The sequence below is a fragment of the Haliotis cracherodii genome, unplaced genomic scaffold (assembly GCF_022045235.1).
Source record: "Haliotis cracherodii isolate W230 unplaced genomic scaffold, xgHalCrac1.p SCAF_17, whole genome shotgun sequence".
NCBI lineage: Eukaryota > Metazoa > Mollusca > Gastropoda > Lepetellida > Haliotidae > Haliotis > Haliotis cracherodii.
Genome location: NW_027266272.1, coordinates 18,413,716 through 18,436,759, shown reverse-complemented (window position 1 = coordinate 18,436,759; position 23,044 = coordinate 18,413,716). Strand labels below are relative to the sequence as shown.

The window sequence follows — 23,044 nt, the reverse complement described above, 5'->3', positions numbered from 1 at the left end:
TTGTTTAACGCCGCACTCAGAAATATTCCATCTATATGACGGCGGTCTGCAAATAATCGAGTCTGGGCCACACAATCCAGTGATTGACACATGTTGGGATCGATGACATGCATCAACCAAGTCAGCGAGCCTGACCACCCGATCCCGTTAGTCGCCTCTTACGACAAGCACAGTTGCCCACGTCGTATGTCCATGCTGGTTCTTGTTAAACAGAATAGAGAAACACGTGTTCAATGTTCTTGACAGTTGTTTATTTGAATTGAGGACATGATTATAAATAATTCAATGGTCGGTTCTAGGTGTCGTTACAATTCACAGACGCCGGCCGTGTCCATCAGCATGAGAGGTAGACGGGGCGGCCGTTGAGCGGTTGATGTGGTCTGACGTTTGTATCAACGTAGAGGGGTTTACCGTCACTGACTGGAACATCCCTCAGCACGCGAAGCTACAAGAAAGCAACAATGTATCAGGTTAGAATCACCATCGACTGGTGTAAAGTCTGGAAGGTAATTTAAGGTACCGACGTTTACTACAATATCTGAAAAACTATCGGACCTACTCCAGTCATACATAACAGGGTATTACATTTAAAGACAATCGGTGCATGAATAAAAAATCTGTCTATTTAGCTATCACTATATTTCATCAACAACCAGACCTGTTCGTCACGGTGGAACGAGCATTCATTGTAACAGCCATCTGCATAATGCTACCCCTGCGTCACAGGGCCATATGACACAGTTGAACTAATCAACTCAACTCGAAAGGGTGCACGGGGATCACGCACGCACGAATACGGTGTCAGCGTTGGGCGTCTCAGTTTTTCAGATGTTGTAGTAAACGTCGGTACCTTAAATTACCTTCCAGACTATAGATATGTATCGATCCCCGCGACAGGGGCCTATCAATTTGTTAATCAGGACGTCTTGGGAGCGGGTTGCGCCCCTAGACCACACCCCCATCCGATCGTTGTGGGTCTGAATCCCATTTTAACCCTGATTGTGACCATTCAATTGTCAGCATTATCAACGTGGTACATGTCTTCGACCTCTGTGACTTTAGGCTTTCCTTCCACATTAGTTGGCACAAGGTTATATAATTGTTATTTTGTTCAAACCTCATTCCCTCACTCCTGCATTGACAGTACAATTGGTGTTGAGATCTATTTTGAACTGTTGAACTGAGTGAAAGATTTCGAAGATGAACCTGTACTAAAATGTCAATGTTTAACCTCCGACAAAACAGAGTGGAATTTAATTTAATGTTTTAAGTGTTCCAATTATTTTGAATATTATGAAAACAAGGTTGGAATCGATCAGCTGTAAATATCATGAAGCCAATGACACGCAACAGGCTTACATATCCCTTAATAACTTTTTAACGAAATGTTTCAAATCAACATTCGCCAACACGGGGAATTCAGGTTTATAATTCGTCGCCAGTAACACCTGTTTCTCGCAAGAGGCGACTTATTGAATCGGGTGGTCAGGCTTGATTGACTACATGTCATCCACACCGAAGGCATGGATCGTTGTTCATCATTGTCTGGTCCAACAAAAGAAATCTTACCCTATCTTTTGTGATGAGAACAGGCAGTTCCATAACAACCCATCGGACAGACTCCGAACAGGGTGGAGTGGTAAGCGAACCCTTGTAGGTGAAGTAATCGTCATCAAGAATAAGCAGCTCGCGGGGGTCCAGGCTAATTTCCTCGGCTCCATCTACACCATGGTAACAGAAGTACATCACAATACTGGAGAAGATGTCATCAGGCATCTCTGTTTCACAATATATTATCACGATCAACGGACAGTAGACAAGTGTGATCTTACGCTGCTTTTAGTGCCAGAAATGGGCTTCCAACATTTACCCTTGTAAGGTTTGGTTTGGTTTGGTTTGTTTGTTGTTTAACGCCGCTCTCAGCAATATTCCAGCTATATGACGGCGGTCTGTAAATAATCCAGTGTGGACCAGACAATCCAGTGATTGACATCACGAGCATCAATCCAAGCAATTGGGATCGATGCCATGTATCAACCAAGTCAGCGAGCCTGACCACCCGATCCCGTTAGTCGCCTTTTACGACAAGCATAGTCGCCTTTTACGGCAAGCATGGGTTGCTGAAGACCTATTCTACCCCGGATCTTTACGGGATCGAACTCTAGTCATTAGCGGCATGAGCAAACGCTTTAAGCAACGCTTGGCAAGATAATATAAAATAACAGTAATATATATTGCTCCTAAGGCCAGTTTTATGAAATCGGTAATACATATTCTCAGAGAAATCCACTTGAAGCTTACTTATCGTGTACTAAGGATTTAGCCCATACAGTGATAGATATTTGAATATACACTTGATGTTTGTGTATTCACATTGCTAATTTACATGTACCATTAATGGAATACTGCTCAATGTGGCGTTTCGCAAACAAGCACACATCATGTGTATTCGAAAAGAAAAAATAAGAGAGGTTTGCTTATCATTTGATGCTATCATGCCTTTGACTATTAATCTCATACCATTGTCGCTAAAAAACCTTTTGGGGGCACGGGTGGCCCACTTGTCTAAGGCGCCGCGATTCGCAGTGCAGAATTGCGTCCCTTGGAACGCCAGAAATCTATGATTGTGGGTTCGAATCCCGGTTCACCCCGATTATGTTTCTAGGTTTGTCAGCACCATAACAGGGCTCGTGGGTTTCACCGAAGTGGTAAATGTCTGAGACCTGCATCACTTCAGGCTTTCCTCCCACATTAAGCGGACACGCAGTGATATAACTGGAATACTGTTAAAAGCGGCGTTAAAACCCAACTCACTCACTCACTCACTCACTAAAAAACCTTATGAAAGGCCTCATTGGATACAACCACCATAAACCGTTGTATATGTACCCATGAAGATCCGGGTAGAATATGTCTTCAGCAACCCATGCTTGCCGTTACAGGCGACTGTGCTTGTTGTTAAAGGCGATTAACGGGATCGGGTGGTCAGGCTCGCTGACATGGTTGATGCATGTCATCGTATCCAAATCGATGCCCATGATATCAATCACTGGATTGTCTGGTCTAGTCTCGATTATTTACAGACTGCCGTCATATACCTGGATTATTGCTGAGTGCGGCTTTAAACAACACACAGCCTTGAATAACGCTAGATGAAATCTTACTATGTCCCTTGTGCCATATACCTACCGCCTTTCAGTTTCGCCACTCCTTCCACAAACCTGTTGAAAGCAGTATCTTCCGACGCCCCTGTTACCTGCGGGAAGGTTATCGGAATGAGACCGTCGCGCGACACAAACAATATCACTACTTGTCAAGGTTAAATTGACCTCAATTTATATGAATGCCATTAGATATATCACATACTAAATGGTACTATTGACAATGTTCTGCTTCAATAATTGAGCCGGGTCTCATTTCAGTGTTTTTATTTATTTTATTTGAAAATCTATTTGACTAAGGGATGCATCGACGAGTGCAATAATGTGTGTATTTCTGATGTAATACAGCCCTATAGTAAACGTTGAACAAGACATTTGTGGAAACAAAACCCAGCATATTATACAAAAGTATGCAGTGATACGATACCTTTCCTCTATAATTGTGCGCAGTTTTCCATTCAAGTAAATGTAAACTATTCAAACTGAGCAACCAGCTGACAAATGAAAATTAAATTATCCAAATTTCGGACTTACATTCGAGACGGGGTAAAGGATGCCGCAGAAGTCCACATGCCTGCACATTCACAGACATAATCCTTTAACGAACATTTATTTCTTTAATTCGGAGTTAAAGTTATATTCCGATGCTAACAGAGCATATGTTACACCCAATCTGTGCAACTGCCCATTGGTCAAGCTGTACTGCCCATTGCACGCATTGGTCAAACGGCCTGCCCAATGCACGCAATGGGCAGTTGCACAGATTGGGTGTAACACATACACGCTGAGTTTGTCGTGGTCGAGGGGGAAGTTGGAGGGATAGTTGAAACATCTTACCTCCAGGAACACCCCAATGACTGCCAAGCCGTCTTCCTTGTCTACAGCCGCCCCAACACTCCCATACTCCTTCTTGTAGTGAACCAGATGCAACTACAACCACGACGATGTATGTTGCTTATATATCATGAAATAAATGTGCATACACCCAAACTGACATAAGACATGTATCAATCGAAAGGAATCTGCGTTAGCTCAGCGCAACATTTTGTTTGGTGTCGACCGTTGCCAAAAGTGCGCAGGAAGAATTAAACAAGGAGATATATCTCATTGACTCTTCGTATAGTAACATCTCTGGTCGGAAGATATTCCGGGTAAGACTATTGGTTCCCAGCAACGTATGCTGTCGTAAGTGAGTGAGTGAGTGAGTTGGGTTTAACGCCGCTTTTAACATTATTCCAGTTATATCACGGCGTGTCAGCTTGATGTGGGAGGAAAGCCCGAAGTGATGCAGGTCTCAGACGTTTAGCACTCCGGTGAAACCTACGAGCACGGGCATGGTGCTGACAAACCTAGAAACAAACGGGGCGAACCGGGATTCGAACCCTCAATCATAAGTTTCTGGCGTGTCCAGGGGACGCAACTCTGCACAGCGAATCGCGGCGCCTTAGACGACTGGGCCACCCGTGCCCCCTGCTGTCGTAAGAGGAGATTTAATTGGTCTGGCGGTCAGTGTTGGTGAATACAATAATCCTTAATTCTAACACAGTTGAACCTGTAACAGACTTTCACGACCATGAGACAAAGCTGCAGGTTACTTAAAATGTTCTCGGCCTAAACCGCTTCTCTTGATTAGAGGAGTGGGTAACTACTGTGTTACGCCGCATTTAGCAATATTTCAATAGTATATAGGCAGCGGACATCAGAAATAGGTTTCATGCATTGTGCTCTGTGGCTAATCGAACACAGGAATTCTGCGAGACGAGTATTTTTAAACCACTCGACTACCCCACTGGATTGAACAGTATGTTATGAAGAGATTATGTCAAGATGGTTAACAAGCAAATGTTCAATGAAACAGATAGTTAAAAGTACAACAATCGGAATTGGTGTGCCCTTACCTCCCCATCGTAGTGCTTGCCGTTGACGAGATGTTCCGAGGGAGAGTGGAAGTGCATTGAGTCCAGGACGTACTCGCCGTCAGTGAAAGGCATGTCCTTCGTCACGAGGCGATTTTTTGCGAAGAAGGCAAGACTCGCACCATGGCCTGCAGTCAAATGAGTGTTAGAGCTTTGAGAAAGACATCCTCGATTATCTAGTGTATTTTATCTCTATCCTGTTCTCATAAATACCCTGAATCCTTTCGCCACAATATTTTCATTTTTAAATTATATCATGAGCACCTGTTTATGAATCACTATCAAATAGCGAGGACACAAGGCGTTCGAGAAAGTAACGTCAGCATCTCCACCGCTTCTATATCTAATTTAGCACAAAATGTCTCTCAGGAAAAAATGTGTTATTTTCGAAGGAGGCAAGACTCGCACCATGGCCTGCCGTCAAATGCGTGTTAGAGCTTTGAGAAAGACATCCTCGATTATCTAGTGTATTTTATCTCTATCCTGTTCTCATAAATACAAAATGTCTCTCAGGAAAAAATGTGTTATTTTCGTACGAGGCAAGACTCGCACCATGGCCTGCCGTCAAATGCGTGTTAGAGCTTTGAGAAAGACATCCTCGATTATCTAGTGTATTTTATCTCTATCCTGTTCTCATAAATACCCTGAATCCATTCGCCACAATAGTTTCATTTTTAAATTACATCATGAACATCTGTTTATGAATCACTTTCAAATACCGAGGACACCGCTTTTATATCTAATTTAGCACAAAATGTCTCTCAGGAAAAGATTTGTTTGTTTATTCGTTGTATATGTGATAATAGAATGGAGATATATAAGTAATACACCTGACAATGGAGGTCATATAACATTATCTGGATATCAACATATTGTGGTGTCACAAGAGGTGTTTACGGGATAATAATTGTCGCCAAACTGATGGGCGAAAATAAATATGAATTCGTACCATTTCTTTTCAGATTGCCAGATATTTGTCCTTGTGGTTTGGGTTCGTACTGGATGCGGCCTAGCTTGGCACACTTTGCTCCTTGAGTCCTGATGTTGATGGGAGACTGTTTAGACCCGTCACAGCAGCGGGTGTCCTTGTCCAGTTCGGACCAGTGATTAGGATCTGAAAATAGGGAGAAGTGTGGCTTTAATCTATAGAATTAAAAAACTATGTTGCAACGGAATAAATGACGTTCCTATCACTGGAAAGTACTACTTACCTAAAAGAGTTATTCAAAACGTCCACGCCCGAGAATAATCAGATTATTCGCAGAAACAGATTCCATTGGGCGTAAAAGACAAACTGGTGATGAATATTATACGAATGGATCACTGAAAATCAGTGATGACACCGAGTGTTCGCGAAAAGGGTAAGCATGTCCTGCCCTTACGGAAGCACCCGCCACTCACACAATGTGCATCAGAAAGTAAGTCAGTGTGTGTTGCCTGATACAGCACAGCAGTACTCCAACCATGCGACAACGGTTGCCAATCATCAAACCAGACAATCCAGTGACACAATAGCGCATTTACAGATTTTGTTGAAACTAAAAACGATATTATAAGTTGGAATTACGTCTGCTGTGTATAAGTTCAGAGTTTCTGCTGCTCATAAGTAAAGAGGTAAGGTGAGGTGAAATGGGGTTTAACGTCGCGTCCAAGACAATTGCACATATATAGCGACGTGCATGTACGTGTGGCTGCTTGTACTAGTCCGGACTGATGCCGATTTATAGTGCTAGCACACTGAGATACCATGCCGCAGTTTAACATGAATACCCCATTTAGACACAGTATAGCTGACCAGTACTTGTTTTAGCCCCTTAATGCCGAGCGCCAGACAGGGTAACAACAAGTACCATCTTTTAAGGTCTTTTGGTATGACGCGGCCGGGATCGAACATCGGACCTTCCGCTCTCCGGGCGGACGCTCTGCCACTAGACCACGGTGGCGGTTCATAAGTAAAGAACAATCATATGAATGGGTCACTGAAAATTAGTGTTAACACCAGGTGTTCGCGAAAAGGGTAAGCGTGTTCTGCTCATTTCCAACGGAATGTGAGTTTGGTTTGTTTGTTTGTTTGTTTGTTTGTTGTTTAACGCCCCACTCAGCAATATTTTATCTATTTGACAGCGGTCTGTAAATGATCGCATCTGGACCAGACGGTCCAGTGATTGACATCAACACCACCAATCTACACATTTGGGATACGATGACATGCATTAACCATGTCAGCGAGCCTGACCACTCGATCCCGTTGCTGAAGACCAATATATAAGACCCCATATAAAACAGTATGTCAGTCATATCACAGCGTATCAGTTGGATGCGGGAGGAAACCCTAATTAATGAAGGTCCTAGACGTTTACCACTTTGGTGAAACCCACCAGCACGGGTATGGTGAGGAGAAATCACGAAAATAATCAGGGCGAATCTGGGATTTGATTTTTTGTTTTGTTTGTTTGTTGTTTAACGCCGCACTCAGCAATATTCCGGCTATATGACGGCGGTCTGTAAAATAATCGAGTCTGGACCAGACAATCCAGTGATTGACATCATGGCCATCGATCCACGCAATTGGGATCGATGACATGCATCAACCAAGTCAGCGAGCCTGGACTTTTACAGTCAGTTAAGTCTCTTGCCTCGGGAAGATGAATCATGGCCTAACGTCGATGTGATACGGCTGGCAGACCAATCAGAATGTATAATTTAAGTCATTGTTGAATTAGTCTACCTTACAAGAATATTGTCGGATGAAATCAACTTACCATCCTCCGATCCAATGTGGTAGTCGAAATGCACTTTATGTTGAGGTACAGGGCACAGGGCGCTCTCGGCAGCCACATAGACGTTGGTCGCGACAACCAGGACAACAATCAGAATCAGCATCTTTACTCGTCAGTGTCTGTGTCTAATGGAGTAGCACGGTGCAGGCAGGGGTATATATACAACAGAGAGTTGGGAATATGGATTCTGCAACAGATTGGTTATACATTTGGCTGACTTGAGTAGATTGTGAAATAATATCCTCATGAAATATGACTCATTTATCAAACCGTTTATATTCTTAGATCAAATTTCACGAAATATACATTTTTCGGGTCAACAGGTAGAGGCGATCCGAATTCGTACATATTTATTTGAAGGTAAGACTAGACTTGTAAATCAACAATCACCTTGCTATTTTTCTCAGTGCAGCAAATATGATTTAGACGTCTGCATTTTTGCAACTGCAGCAAAAGATTGCTGTGCAATTTCGTGCAGAGAAATGTATTCCAACATCAGAAGCAATGTAAATTGTCTCCAGTTAATATGGCGTCATCAAATATGCTACACAATCCGTTGTCGCTAGTTAATATGGCATCATCAAATAAGCTAAATAGTCCCGTGTCTATAGTAATTATGGCGTCATTAAATAAGCTGTGTAGTCGCTTGTCTCTAGGTAATATGGCATCATCAAATAAGCTAAATAGTCCCGTGTCTATAGTAATTATGGCGTCATTAAATAAGCTGTGTAGTCGCTTGTCTCTAGGTAATATGGCGTCATTAAATATGCTACACAGTCCGTTGTCGCTAGTTAATATGGCGTCATTAAATAAGCTGTGTAGTCGCTTATCTCTAGGTAATATGGCATCATCAAATAAGCTAAATAGTCCCGTGTCTATAGTAAATATGGCGTCATTAAATAAGCTGTGTAGTCGCTTGTCTCTAGGTAATATGGCATCATCAAATAAGCTAAATAGTCCCGTGTCTATAGTAAATATGGAGCCTTTTAATAAGCTGTGTAGTCGCTTGTCTCTAGGTAATATGGCATCATGCACTGCAAACACGAAAACGTCGTTTTTTTCCGTATATGGTCATTGGACGGAAAAACGACGTTATTTGGACGTTTTCAAATCATCGTTTTCCCGTCCAAATAACGTCGTCATTTGACATCGGAAATTACTGGGAGACGAACGATACCGTTAAGCTCCTCCCTTTCTTGATTGACATTGTCAATCGAGCAACAGCGTCTCCCGGTATTTCTTCTTCTCAGATTTCATTGGTCAGTCCTCGCGTGTTAGATTACAGGCCCGCGTTTGACGCTGGACTCGAAGCGCTTAGCGGAAGTACTGGAATCAACCGTTCTGCGCATGCGGATTACTTAATGCCTTGACCGTTAAGTTCTGTGCATGCGCGATTTCGCGTATTGTTTCCTAGATTTAATGTCACCACTATTTGACAATGATTCATAAACACAATCACGTGAAGGTTCGGAATCGAAACAAGTAACTCCATTTAAATTGAAGAGGAGCCCCAGTGATATGGGAGATTCCGAGGGGAAACTATTCTATGGATATCTAGGCTGCCAACCAAATCTAAAGACCCGAAAGCTTATTGTATGCAATATAGTCATATGGAAGTGGACAAGAACTATACAGTACATTGTATTCCGGTCGATTGTGTTCTTGCATTTACTTATAAATCAGGAAAATGGACTTAAAAGGGGAGTTGTTGTATTTAATTATTTTAATTATTAAATGTTGCCTATACACTAATCTGTACGAACTACTCATTGTTCTATTTATGTCATCCTATATACTATTAGTATGTTACCGCTCTAAAGTCATCCTCTCATATAACATTATATTGTTCACAGTAATACCTATCAAAGTTTAATCAACAATATCAAGAGCAGCGATTTAAACCACTGAAACACCCAAACACAAGGCTGTTATCAAGCGCTAGTGCAGACGTGATGCATCGTAAAAACTGTATCGGGATGTCTTCAGAAATACAATTATAGTACGAGATAGTACGACAAACGCTGACTAACGGGTGGAACGAAGACAATATCGCTAAAACAGATATAACGTATTTGAATGTTAATACTAAAGACAAACACTCATTATTTATGCAGTGACGATATAACACTTATACACCTTTATTGGTAACTTTCATCAGTTTTGCTCTTCATTTTAATTACTCAAGCATGTCATACATAATTATGGGGCAGTTTTCAATCTTGTACTGACTTACTCTGGTGTTAATGAGCGAAGTTTATTGACTTGGGTGTTATATCCCGTTTTTCTGGTAATCTTATTATTACTTTATTTCTATCTAATGACACCCTGTTCTCTGGATAATGGCTCCGTGACTATCCATAACAATTAAGATGAACTTTCAGTTCAAGTACATGAATGAGTTTGTTTTGACGCTACTGTCAGTCAAAACAACAATGCTGTTAGGTTTGATTACACACTTCTACCAGGTCGAACATCGTGGATCCTCATTTTCTGCCTAAAGAGAATCATAGTTCATATGCTATGCCATCACCGAATACCGTCCCACTCAAGATGACCTTATTTGTTGCTAAATCTATCATCTATCCCCCCACTCTTACCCCCACGCCCCCCCCCCCCCCCCCCCCCACACACGCACGCACGCACGCACGCACGCACGCACGCACGGACGCACGCACGCACGCACGCACACACACACACACACACACACACACACACACACACACACACATAAACAAACAAACAAACAACGGACCTAAATAACCTGGACAGGAAATACTGCTGATAGCCTCTGCTCAACTCAGCCGCGCTACCGCAGAATGTTCGTCCAACTCTGCAGGGGGCATTCTCAGTGGCTTCAAAAGCGCTGAAATGTTTTCGCCTTGCATCCAAGATGGTGGACAAGTGAAATCGTATGAAATTTGGCTATTTTAGGTCCTATCTCTTTTTTGATTACCCAATAAAGTCAATTCATAGTTACACGGTTGTGAAGAAGCTTACAACTCTTTAAGACTTATTCATCTCATTCCAATAGAGCTACTCGTGCTCACATAGAGTTGTAGTTCTTATGTCACTGTTTGATTTCTTTAAAAATATATTACTTGTTCATCAATAACAATTAAGACTAACATTCAATTGCCGATATAAGTAAAGGAATAATTGTGTTTTACGCCACAATCAGTCAAAGACCAACGTTGTCCGGTTTGATTACACACAATCTACCAGGTAGCACATTGTGTACACCCTATCCCCATTGAAGTTTCCACTGTGGGTATTCCTGGGGACGAAAAGGCCCCATGTACATGTACCTAGGAATCTCATCAATACATTCATGCGCGGCATTCTCTGCCTCAAGGAGATCATATAGTTAACATGCTAATCCAACTCGAACTACCAACCCGCTCTAGATGAATGTTTTATGTGACATCCAACAGGCCCACATTTACACACGCACGCATGCACGCACGCACGCGCACACACATTTTGATTTACCAATCCCTGAATTGAGAAGACGTGCGTTACGAAGCTCCTCCAAGTCATCATCAATATTCGTAAATGTCTGTGATATTATTACCCATCCTAGCCGAATATACATTTATTGTGCTTTCTTGACAGCAAATGTTATAATTAGGATAACACTTTTTGAGTGAAGAACAGATTCTCGTACTTTCTCCGCCCGGGATTTGAACCCACACTGTGAGTGAGGCACCCAATCGCAAGCACACAAAGTCAGCGATCTAACCCAGCCACCGAACCAAAAATGTTAGTCCAGATGACATATACTTTGTGTACTCCTCTGACAAGTGAAAAATGGCACGACTTCTATGGCCGAAAGCTTTGAACCCACAATGCCATTAAGAAAGTGGTCAACAGTAACACTTATTATATTAATTTGGATAACTCTTTCTCAGTAAACTACATATTCTCGTACTTTTAGGGTTGAGATAATAGACATTGATGGTTGATTATCGATGGACAAATTAAAGCCAAAACTTAACTTATGAATGATTGGTAATGGGAAATGGACAATGGGCAAACGGGAGGCGGGGTAATCAGCGCCAATTATCTGTTGGCTTCTCTTGTTGAGATTCCTTCTTTGCTATCTTTTTACTTTTGTTGTTCTTACAGGTACAGATATATGTTCTCTGTTTCATAGCATTTAATAATATTCACCTGATGAAGGAGAAAGTATATACTCCGAAACGCTGTGTTCCTCCGTTGACATCCATAAATATTTTTCCTTGTGTGTTTCAGTTCTTAATGTCCTTCAGTAGTATAGGTAATGATGGTTCTGGACCACTTCCACTGGAGCCGGATTTATATACCTATACCACCACTACAGGGGGAATCTTTTATGCCAAAATGATTATGCGATTCAACGATTCGTCCCTGGTGAAAGAGAGGCCCACCGCAGTCAAGCTATCGTTGAAAGATTTAACAGGACATTACCGGAACGTTTGTTTGGCTATCAGTATGGGATCGAAATGAAATCTGAGCGATTGAGATCAACCGAATGGGTGACACGATTATCAGCCGTTGTATCAGCGCTGAATAATGAAGTAACGAGATTAATAGGGAAGAAGCCATCCGATGCGATTAAAATGAAATCCGTGACTTCCGAATCTTCAGCACCGAGGAGAGGCAAAGAACGAAAACTTTCGGATAGAGTAAGGGTAAGATATTTATACCAGCCCGGTGAACTCGAGGGAGGCCTACGTCGCGCAACCGATCCCATATGGTCCCTTAAGACGTATAACATTAGTCGATTGGTTACGAAAGAAGGAGAGCCTATTCTTTATTATCTTCAAGATGGACCGGGTAGGGCATTTGTACGAGAAGAATTGTTCATAGTTCCCGACGGTACGGTATTACCACCATAACCATAAGCATAGGTAGTTACACCATCATTATCAATCCATCTCTTTGTATCTAAGGGGGATAATGATGTCTTGTTCATTCTTAATCCATATATCCTATGATCGTAACTTCTTAAAGAGTTCATCTCATGTTTGAACGTTCTACCGTTGAATAATGATTCTTTATACTGTTCGTGTTTGATATGCTTTTTCACAACATACTTCTTAACACCCTTAGCTTTTCTTATCTCTCCATTATCGGACTTTTTTATAGAATACATCTTAGGTCTTAATCCTACATACTCCGCTATAGGGGTCCCAGCACATTCATCCTTCATCTTACCTAACACCTTTTTATTTACTACGCTGTGCAGTGGATTATCTTTTGGGTAATCGCTCGTGTCGTACATATCTATTTTTTCTGCCATATCTTTATACACATCCTCGGTTTGTATTTCCATCAACAAAGAATCTGTGTCGGTATATAACACCTCGCATCTATCGCCGTATTCCTTCTTAAGTTCCTTGTAATAAAAGTCATACATTAAGTGTTTTGACAAGTCGAGAATACTCATACCGACGTACACCGGTCTGTTGAATTTTATATTACTTTTCTGCATATGCAACGCGGCTAAGTCGTTATCGAATATCTTGCTTCTGTTAAAAGCCGGACTGGCTATAAGTTTCCTGAGTCTTTCTTCCTCATTAGATCTGACTAATTTAACATCAACACGCTTCCTTAGATTCTCCATAGTTTTACTGAGTTATTCATGAGCTTATACAGATTCTTTTCGAAATCGCTATCTTTCTTAAATCTGTGTTCAGCCTTATATAGGACTCCATCCAAGGGCTTTGATCAAACTTTAGAACTCTGTGTATTTTCTTTAGTTTCATACCTAACGATAGATACAACTGGAGATTTCTGTAGTGAACTATATATTTTGTCTTATCCATCAAATTTGGTACGAGTTTTTCTACGTTAGCTAACCTACTATTACCCATCAATGAACGTTGATATTCCGACATCCAATCTTTATTAACCATTAATCTTTCGGGAGCTAGCGGATAACTGTTATGATCTTTATGTAACGAACTTGGATATTCCAAGTCAACTTCTAGTATGTACCCTTTATTCGCATCATTATTATGGATATTATGGATATCATTCACATTGATATTATTGACCTCATTGACCTATTCAAAACCACCCGTGGGTAAAGGTTGACTCATAGCCCATCCGTACAAATTGTTAACGTCGAGATATGATAAGTGCGTGTCAAGTTTACTCGGATCATATCCTTCCACTAATTTATTATTAGCCTTAGAATACCTTTTCGCTGCCATCGATATACCACCTCTTAATCCGTTCTCAATAAACAAGTGCATATCGTAATCTGTGAGTAGTTTTAGTTCTACACCGGTCTTCTTCAACAATGCATCCCACGATAGTCTGGGACTGGAATAGTACCATGCCGGGTCCAAGCCGTATTGTTTTAAACACGTCTTTCTAAATATTTCGAATATATCGGCGAGTAACAGTACATTGGTTTTTAAGTACAGATCGTGATAATCACCTAAATTCTTACAACCTAATTTATCCCAGACCGTCAGAGCGTGTTCATAATCGGTATCTGTTATTTTAGATTCTGTTAAGTTACTATAGAATGATTCGAGGGGTGGTAGTTTAGTTTCGTCGAATCTAGACCAATCATCTATATATTCGTAAGGATATACACCTTTTCTCAGCAACAAATGACGAGTTATCTTATCGGTATATTGATTTGTTACCGCGAAGTCATCGGGATTGTTCGCATTAGCTAAATTGTCCATGGAAGATAACAGAAACTGTACGGAGTCTATGAATCTAAGCCCATTACTTTGCTTTATTCTAGATTTCCCATCCTTGTCCCTATAATGTATAGGTTTAGTCAACGAGAACGATATGTATTTTTCCATATTGTTAGGAATGCACGTTAAACTGCCGTCGGTCTTTGAGATAGCTTGCATAATGAGATGTAAATCGTATCCCCTAAGGTTATGAAACACAACGGGGATGGGTATTGTTTGAGAATTCATTTTTAGTTTCAAGTTACACTCGTTATGAGCGGCTCCCCGATAATTACCCGTGACGTGGCAATGATCTCTTACGGAATCCCCATCCAGGGGTTTATTACAAACGTGACAACTCGTTGACTTCTTATGAGCCCTCCAATCATCCCTAGTCATACACATGGGTTTCTTACATGATAATTTTTCCCTGATTATTCTCTCCTCGTTTTGTAGATATTCTAGGAACTTTCCCGCTGCATCGGGACCTCTGTAAATCACAGGAGTGTTTGTTTTCCCATCATACCTTACAACTATATATCCAAACCCACAAGGAATATGTTCTTGAGTTTTGTACGTAAAACTACTACCTTGATTATTATCTTGGTTGGTATTTTCTATGGGTTTGATAAGCGCTTCGAAGTCGGCGTAAATTACGTACGGCACTGGCATTTGATTACAATAATGTTCAAATTTTAATATATTTTTCCCCTCTTTAGGCATATCGATCCTGATAGCGGTCTGTCCAACACCTCTACAGTCTTCTTTATGCTCTTCTAATAGATCTTGTCTGCTGAACCCATGTAGGCATCTTTCGCAGAAATATTTCTTTCTAGCATGTTTTGTTTGATCGTATAATAGCCTGTTTAAACTCTTTATCCACGTATAATGATATTTTCCATCTTTTTCGATCAAAAATGAACTGATTCTAGGAATATGTTCCGGAGCGGAGCTTATCCTGTGTACAACAATTCCTTTAGAATGTCCGAAAACATTTATAGCTAAATTATTTTGCTTTTCCACCTTATCAATTTGTGATATTGGTGTAGGTTCGTCTATACCATCGAAGTTGAGTCCATCGTTTTGGGGATTGCTAGAACGTCTTTCCGGATGCTTGTCTACGGGGAACAATGCAGATCTTATCATCATTCTTAAACAGTCATCTGATTTATTTTTTACGTTAATTATGGCTTTTTTCTTCTTATAATACGGGGGTAAATCTATATAAGATCCACCTTTGAAGGGCATATAATTTGCTATATCTAAATATAAACTATCGATTCTATCCACACCCCAACCCGAACCTCTATTAGTCCAGCGTTCTAAAGTTTCCTGTATCCTCTGAATTGATGTATCTAATGATGCGTTTATAGTATCGGATTCGGTTATAACTTCTTGATTGCTACGGAAGTATGGTTCGGTATATTCGATGCTATCGTCTGTGTTACTTTTACTCAATAACATTTTAATCGTCAGCTGGTATTTTATACTATGTAAATCATCTAACTCCTCGTTAATTTTGCTGGATATGATGGGCTTAATATCGTTAACTTCCATGTTGGAATTAATATCCATCTTCCAAGCTCTTAGCTATTTACCAACGCCGGCGGATGTGAGTACAAATATTAATTCTTGTTGAATATCATCATCATCATCATTATTATCTAGTAAAGCAATCAATTCATCTCTTCTCATTCGAGAATAACCTCTCAGCCCACTGTTTCTCGCTCGAGCTTTGAGTTCTCTAACAGTCTGGGGTTTGTTGTATTCCAAACCGAGTAAGGTAATCAATTCAGCTTTTCTCATTCGAGAATATCCACGTAGACCACGTTGCTTTGCCATAGCTTTTAACTCTCTGACAAAAACCATTGTGGTTGAATGGTATATGCAAAATGAGACAAATGTCTAATTGGTTGTTTTCATATATCTAAATACGTATTCTCCCCAACCTATTCCTCTCATTGATGTAATCTCTCTTCCTAGCATAAATAATCTGGTTCCTGACCCTATCAGCACCGTGTTTCTTACATAAACAATAACGACCTTTGACCCCTATCCCGCATACAGAACATGTATAGTTTATGTTTCCGCGTCTGATGTAATAATTGTGTATGCCGCAGTAAATAATATCAACACAGCGTCGATTACATAGAGTCGTCTTACCCATGAGTGTAAACTTGCAATTATTCATGGTTTATACATCTATCATATCATTTGTCTAAATGCAAATCACAGCTACAGTAGTGATGCATAGCCACAGCTGTCACTGCGTAGCTATTGTATAGCTGAAAATCAATAGAGCAGATAATCCCATAATCACAAATGTGACCTCGCGGTTCTTTTGTTCCTCTGACGGTGTATAAATCTGACTCATTGTTGGTCTCGGTATTGGGTCGAGTTTTTTCCCATAAATGAGGAAGTATTCGTGCATGGCAGATTCGACATCCTTAAACGTTTGAATTGAATGTCCTTTCTGAAGCAGTTTTTCATGAATAAAGTCTAATCTCTTCATTCTCTGCTGCGTATATTGTGACTGGGCTGCTTGGAGTTGTTCCATTGCTTCATTATGTTGTTTACGCTCCTCTTCAACTTCTTTAGCGTTTGATTCCCTCATACTAGAAAATAAATAATTACTCCCCGAAAAAGCTAGAGCATTAACAATAGCTCCACCGACCATCATCGCAATTGTTGCCATATTATATGAATATAAAATATTCAAATGTTCAATAATATAAAATATTCAAATGTTTAATTACTTCATTATGTCTTCCGGGATAAGCCCTTGTTTGATGAGCATATCCTTCGTTGCCATAGACAATCCAATATCCAGAACCATCATACCGATGACAAAACTATTAAAATCTAGCTTGGGAGGTGTGGCTTTAGTAATCATTTTAGCCATACGAGCATAGCCAATGGCCAAGCCGGTGACCACCGCTGAATGATAAGTTGCGTTTACCAACATTTTACCGTCTGTAACTGGAGTAGTCATGCTTCTTATAGCATTATATGAGGACTAACCTCTAATTGAACTTGTTGTTGCATCGGGGGTGACGTTTTCTCTTCTCCGGTCTTATAAAAGAACCATACAGCCGCTATACCAGCAACTCCTACTAGTGCCCATGTTTTAATCGGATAAATATTTGAATTATTTATTAATTTCGCTTTGCGCGCCAGTCCTCCCATTCTTCCTGCCGCTATTTTTGGGGGGTTCTTAGTAACTCTGGGTTGTTTTTGTGTTTGTGGTGGTTCCTCATTCACTGGTGGTGGTTCCTCATTCACTCGTTGTTCCGCAATCTGTTGTGGTTGTGCAGTTATTTCCTCTTTCACAATCTGTTGTGGTGTCACCTGTTGAGTCTCCATTATTATTAAGTGGGCACGTATGTTTAAATTGACAATACCTAGCCGTTATTAAAGCTGTGGTGAGTGGAGCTAAAAACATTCCGTATCTATGATAAAACTCATAGCTCACTGAGCTTATAGCGTGTTCGATGAATGGGTCTTTCTCTAGAGATTCGCATAAATACATACGATGTTCGGCCGGGATAGGGAGAAACGTACTAGCTACGACTGTGTATAGTTGTAACATAGCCGACCCTATCGTTTTAGTCATGGTAGCTCCCAGTCTAGACTCGTAACGTGCATACAGTTTTTTAATCTCTTCATCGGTTATCAATTTTTTTGATGGTATAATTTTCTCCCAAATATTGGGAACATTTACCACCAGCTACCAAAGCCGCGTGTCTTTCTTTATGTTTATCTAAAGATTTATCTACATTTTGATCAGGCTCAGATTCTTTGAGCTTTTGTTCGATGAGTTCGTCGCATTCCATAATGTAATACCTAAGGAGATATTTAAGTCTAACATAATATAATATGGCATATCCAATAAAATACGTAATAATGAACTGTTGCGAAAGAATGAGGATTGCGAACCACATTTTATGTCATATTAACCGCTAATGTTCAACTTATCGTATTTTTGCTGTAATTTTGCTATATTTGCTATAATTTTCCTATAATTTTGCTACATTTTTGCCATATTTTTGCTATATTTGCTATAATTTTGCTACATTTTGCTAAGCAATTGCATAAGCAGCTGGTTGATCAGTTTTTAATACGAGTTTACAGTGCTTCGTTGCCGATAACAGTTTTCTGACTTTATCTCGTTCGAGCTTGGTATAAATGACATCATTTTCGCGTAAACATTCCTCGAATGAATCTCGATCTTTGCAATGAAACAGTGCTACCCATTTGGTCTGCTCTCTGAGATCTTTCAGGACAGAGTTGTATTTTTGAGTAAGTACCCAAACGCTATGTTGAGTATGCCGTCCGGAGAATGCTAAATACGAAAGCATATCTTTCTTTTTTGTTAATTCTTTACTCGCGCTGCAGTCGTCTATTATGAAAAGGGTTGATTCTCCTTTGTATTTTTCGTGACATACTCGGAGACAGTCTTGTAAACCATCGCCCGGATCGACTCTGTGTACCCCGGCGTCATTCATTACCCAATCTCTCGATAAGTATGTTTTATTAACGCTTATAGTCGGGCACAGAATAATAATATGATCGAAAACGTCCCGATAATGACTTTCTAAAATATCTAGAATAAAAGCTGTTTTTCCACAGCCCGTTTGCCCGCTTATGATAGCGCAGTGCGGATCTTTAGGTAAAAGATTATTAATAGATTGCTTGCACGAATCTCCCATTCTGTATATTAAGTTGCGCATCCATAATCACGTACAAATATATGTTTAATTTACCAGCCGATTCCTGAAGCTTCGTTATCTGTATGGTGGCACCCTCGCTAGCATTTTCTATTCTCCGCCCACTGCCATGTAGTTGGTCATCGTCCGTTGTTCGCATGTCTAGCCATAGCTCGTACTTCGTCTTGAGGTATTCACCCATCGATACACTTCCGAGAGACAGATCTTTCACGACTGCGTTAACTTCTGGGGAGCGTTTTATAGAAGGAAGTTTTTTAATCTCATCCCACTGGTGATACGGTAGCATTCCTTGGCTATATAGTTGATTAGGAACGCCCTCGATAGTCAATTCTACTTTTGTAATCTTGGGATTGTAGAACTTCTCGGTATTTCTTTTAAATGCATCGGAGGGGTCCTCGAACAACATTAAAATACCCTTCAACGACATTGTGGGGACGTTTAGATTGATATTCCACATCGTATCTTTTTTGTCCCTCGTGATCTTTCTGTGTCGCAGCACGATCATACAAAATGGCTAAACTTCCTGAATAATGGTTACGAATTTGTCTGGCTAATTCGGAGATCCGTTATCATATCGTACTCGAGCGAGATATTGTCAATGGAATAGTTAGCATCATCAGCAGCGGATCTGATTACTCTACCGTAGTCGTTAAAAGTGAGTTCGTATTCTAACCTATCGCCTAGGGATGCTTGATAAAAGGGCATGTGGGAATCTAGTAATTCAAAGTCTAGGGGAATATAGAATTGGTTACCTAATGCATCGGCAACGGCCTTATCTTTTTCGTTGGTATCAACACAATTTTCAGTGCCCACGCGCAGTCTTAATGTGTTCTTATTACAAATACCTTGGTACTGTAAGTTTTCCCGCTCTTTATCCCTTCTCCAGAGATCCATGTAACAATAGTATACATCGCTATCGTCAATAATCAAAACCTCATTACTGCTAATTTTAATGGCGATTTTCTTAACAATAGCACGACCTATGTTCTGAACGGGCTCCCTGTTAACGTCGGTAGAAGTCAAACTAATCGTAAATGCTAGTCGGACAGTTCCGGGGTCTAACACATCGTGTGCGCCGAGATTAGGAAAGCAAACCAGAAGCGTTTGATTCTGATCGATGGTACTAGGGTTATTAGTTATAGTTACAGACTGATGAATTGCTTTGACCCCTAATGGATCTCGAAGTCTACATTGTGGGTTTAACTTGCGTCCGTATTGCGAAGACATTGTTATATTGAAAACATGTACCCTATGTTTAATATAAAAATGACTAATTTTGATATTAATGACTTTGATCTAGATACCATAACTGATACTAGTACCATCGAAGAGGGTTCTGATGAAACCAGCTTTGTTGGCCCGAATCTTGACGATGAACTTTTACAACCAGCCGTTGATGATTATTACGATTGGTTTAAACATGATAGTCCTATTGGTCGTGACTATTCAAAGTTTAAGATAGATAGTAATGGGGTATTGCGACTGCGTGACTCTCCGCATATTGATCTTATGCATTATCAAACTAGTAAGCCCCTAGCCTTGACTACGATATACACTAGACAAGGCATCAAAACTGTTCGTGATAAATTAGGTTTTGTGAACTACAAAGGAAAACTTCCCGCGAAGACTATTAAGGTTCTTAAGACTGTGCGGGAAGAACTCAGTAACACAGATAATTTGGATGCTTCCTAGATGGTGGCCTCGAACGGACTCGGAGAAATCTTGGATACCATTGATGATCCTCATTTAGAGGTATCACCATCCTTGGAGTTTAGTATTAGGGAATTACGAGGTCTTGACAAGGCAATGCGAACAATGCAGGGAGAACTCATGAATAATACAGCCAAGCTATCCGAACTCGACAAGCATATAGCTTATGAGAAAACAAAACTTGACCAGGCGCGCGATGAGTTCAGTAGACGCTGCGTAGCGGAAAGATTGCGTAACCTAGAAGACGAAAGATCGGCTCGCCTCGAAGTGGCTTCCAGTAATATAAAGGCACTTCGTTCACAAATCAGTCGAATTCGAGAAACTATCGATCGCGTCTTCAACGATGACACTACACTGGGCGATAAAATTAAAACATTGTTCAGAGAACAGGGAATAACAATTGCCAGTATTTTAACTGCGTTGGGATTTATTATATCGACTTTGACTCTCGCGTTTACCGGTGGCAGCACAGGTGGTGGAAAACCGCCTACACCGCCCAGTGATGGTATAAAAGAGTGGATAAAAAAGCATTTAAAAGCATTAGGTTCAGCACTGGGAAAGCTCGCTGAGAAAGCCGCGGCCGCACTTCCCGGTATAATAGGGAGTGTTGTTTCCTGGCTATTGAATTTATTAGCTAAGACCACCACTTGGCTTAGTCAAAACTTGTGGGGGCTGATCATAGCAATCGCAGGGCTGTTGTACATATCCGCTAAGAACTATTTAACCAAATCAGTTCGCTAACAAAATCATGAATAAACCAACCGTGACTCCACCAACTACAAGCGCTGTTTTTTCATCGATATGTTGTTGATTTTTAGCCACAATATTGCGTCAGTAGATGGTTGAGCGATAGTTGGTGTTTGTGGCTTGACTATTCCCTTTTCGCCCGTGATCGTTTGCGTTATTAATTCGACGTTAATATCTGAATTTATACCTGGTTTTTGTTGATCAGTAGCGAGAACAATTTTATTATTATAGCCTATCACTTGACCGATCTTAAGTTCCATATTACTCGGAGACATGTTTAGCCCCAGCGCATAAACGTAGTCCACTTTGGATTGAGCGTACTGTAATGCATCTTGAAAACGCTTTATAGACGATGGTATGTCAACTGGTGAATTAATGGCGTCCTCCACGTTTGAGACAAACTGTTTTTGCGCATCGAGCACCGTCCCAGAACCGATGATTCCCGTTCGTGTTTGCGATTGTGCACCGAGAATTGCCCATACATAAGTTCTTATCGATTCATTAACTCTTTCAAATCCTGGGTTAGTAGAATTATTTTCCGTTTTATCATTAAGAAATTCATTCCAAGCGTCCCCAGGATGGTGAAAGCAACACCACCCTTAAAGTTCATACAATCATCTCTCCACTCGTTACTTGAGAGAGCAAAGCTCGGAAGGAGCCGACCCCTTTTCAGTAAATCATCACTGACTTCTTTAACAGAGTGTGCACCAGCGTATGGAATACCTAGACCATGGTTAACTCCACTCAGACGCCAATCTTTACTCGTAGAAACATTAAATTCATTACAAATACGTTCGAATGCCTTCTTATCGTACTGATTATTTGTGGAATTCCACGCTCGATCCTGCGGTAATGGAGCATTAATTTCGTTAAGTATACGTCTAATCTGATAGTACACGTGAAATGTTATAACAGACTTATTCAGTTCAAATCCTGGAGCATAAAGAGATACGCCACATCCCGTTGTGGCACACCATACGGCAAAGTTTAACTGATTCTGCCAAAATTGCATCGGATTGGGAAACCAATCGTGCACAATTTTATAGCTAGTTGCCGTGACCCTGTAATTTTTAAAGATATCGGGGAATTTAACGAAAAATTCAGCACCAGAGGCAGTTACTATAATCGATTGATTAGTAATGTATCTCGATTTCATATTTAAGTTATGATATAGTATCATTGTATATTTAATATGTATGTTACACTCCCGGGAATAACAAATTGTCAGTCTATTGAACTGCTTCATACTATCGATAACTCGGATGGACAACTCGAAGTCGCTCTATGCGATGTAACATATTACCCGAGGTGCTGCAAAAGATA

General features: G+C 40.6%; 1 protein-coding gene across 1 annotated transcript; it reads right to left on the bottom strand.

The window, feature by feature from the left end:
* Positions 1 to 334: 334 nt before the first annotated feature.
* Positions 335 to 7,960, bottom strand: LOC139464483 (carbonic anhydrase 2-like). The gene is made up of 7 exons (XM_071246010.1): positions 7,840 to 7,960; positions 6,027 to 6,191; positions 5,060 to 5,205; positions 3,999 to 4,091; positions 3,190 to 3,256; positions 1,570 to 1,721; positions 335 to 445 (listed from the first exon to the last, which is right to left on the bottom strand). The coding sequence occupies exons 1-7, from the start codon at positions 7,958 to 7,960 to the stop codon at positions 335 to 337; spliced, it is 855 nt and encodes a 284-aa protein (XP_071102111.1).
* Positions 7,961 to 23,044: the final 15,084 nt, after the last annotated feature.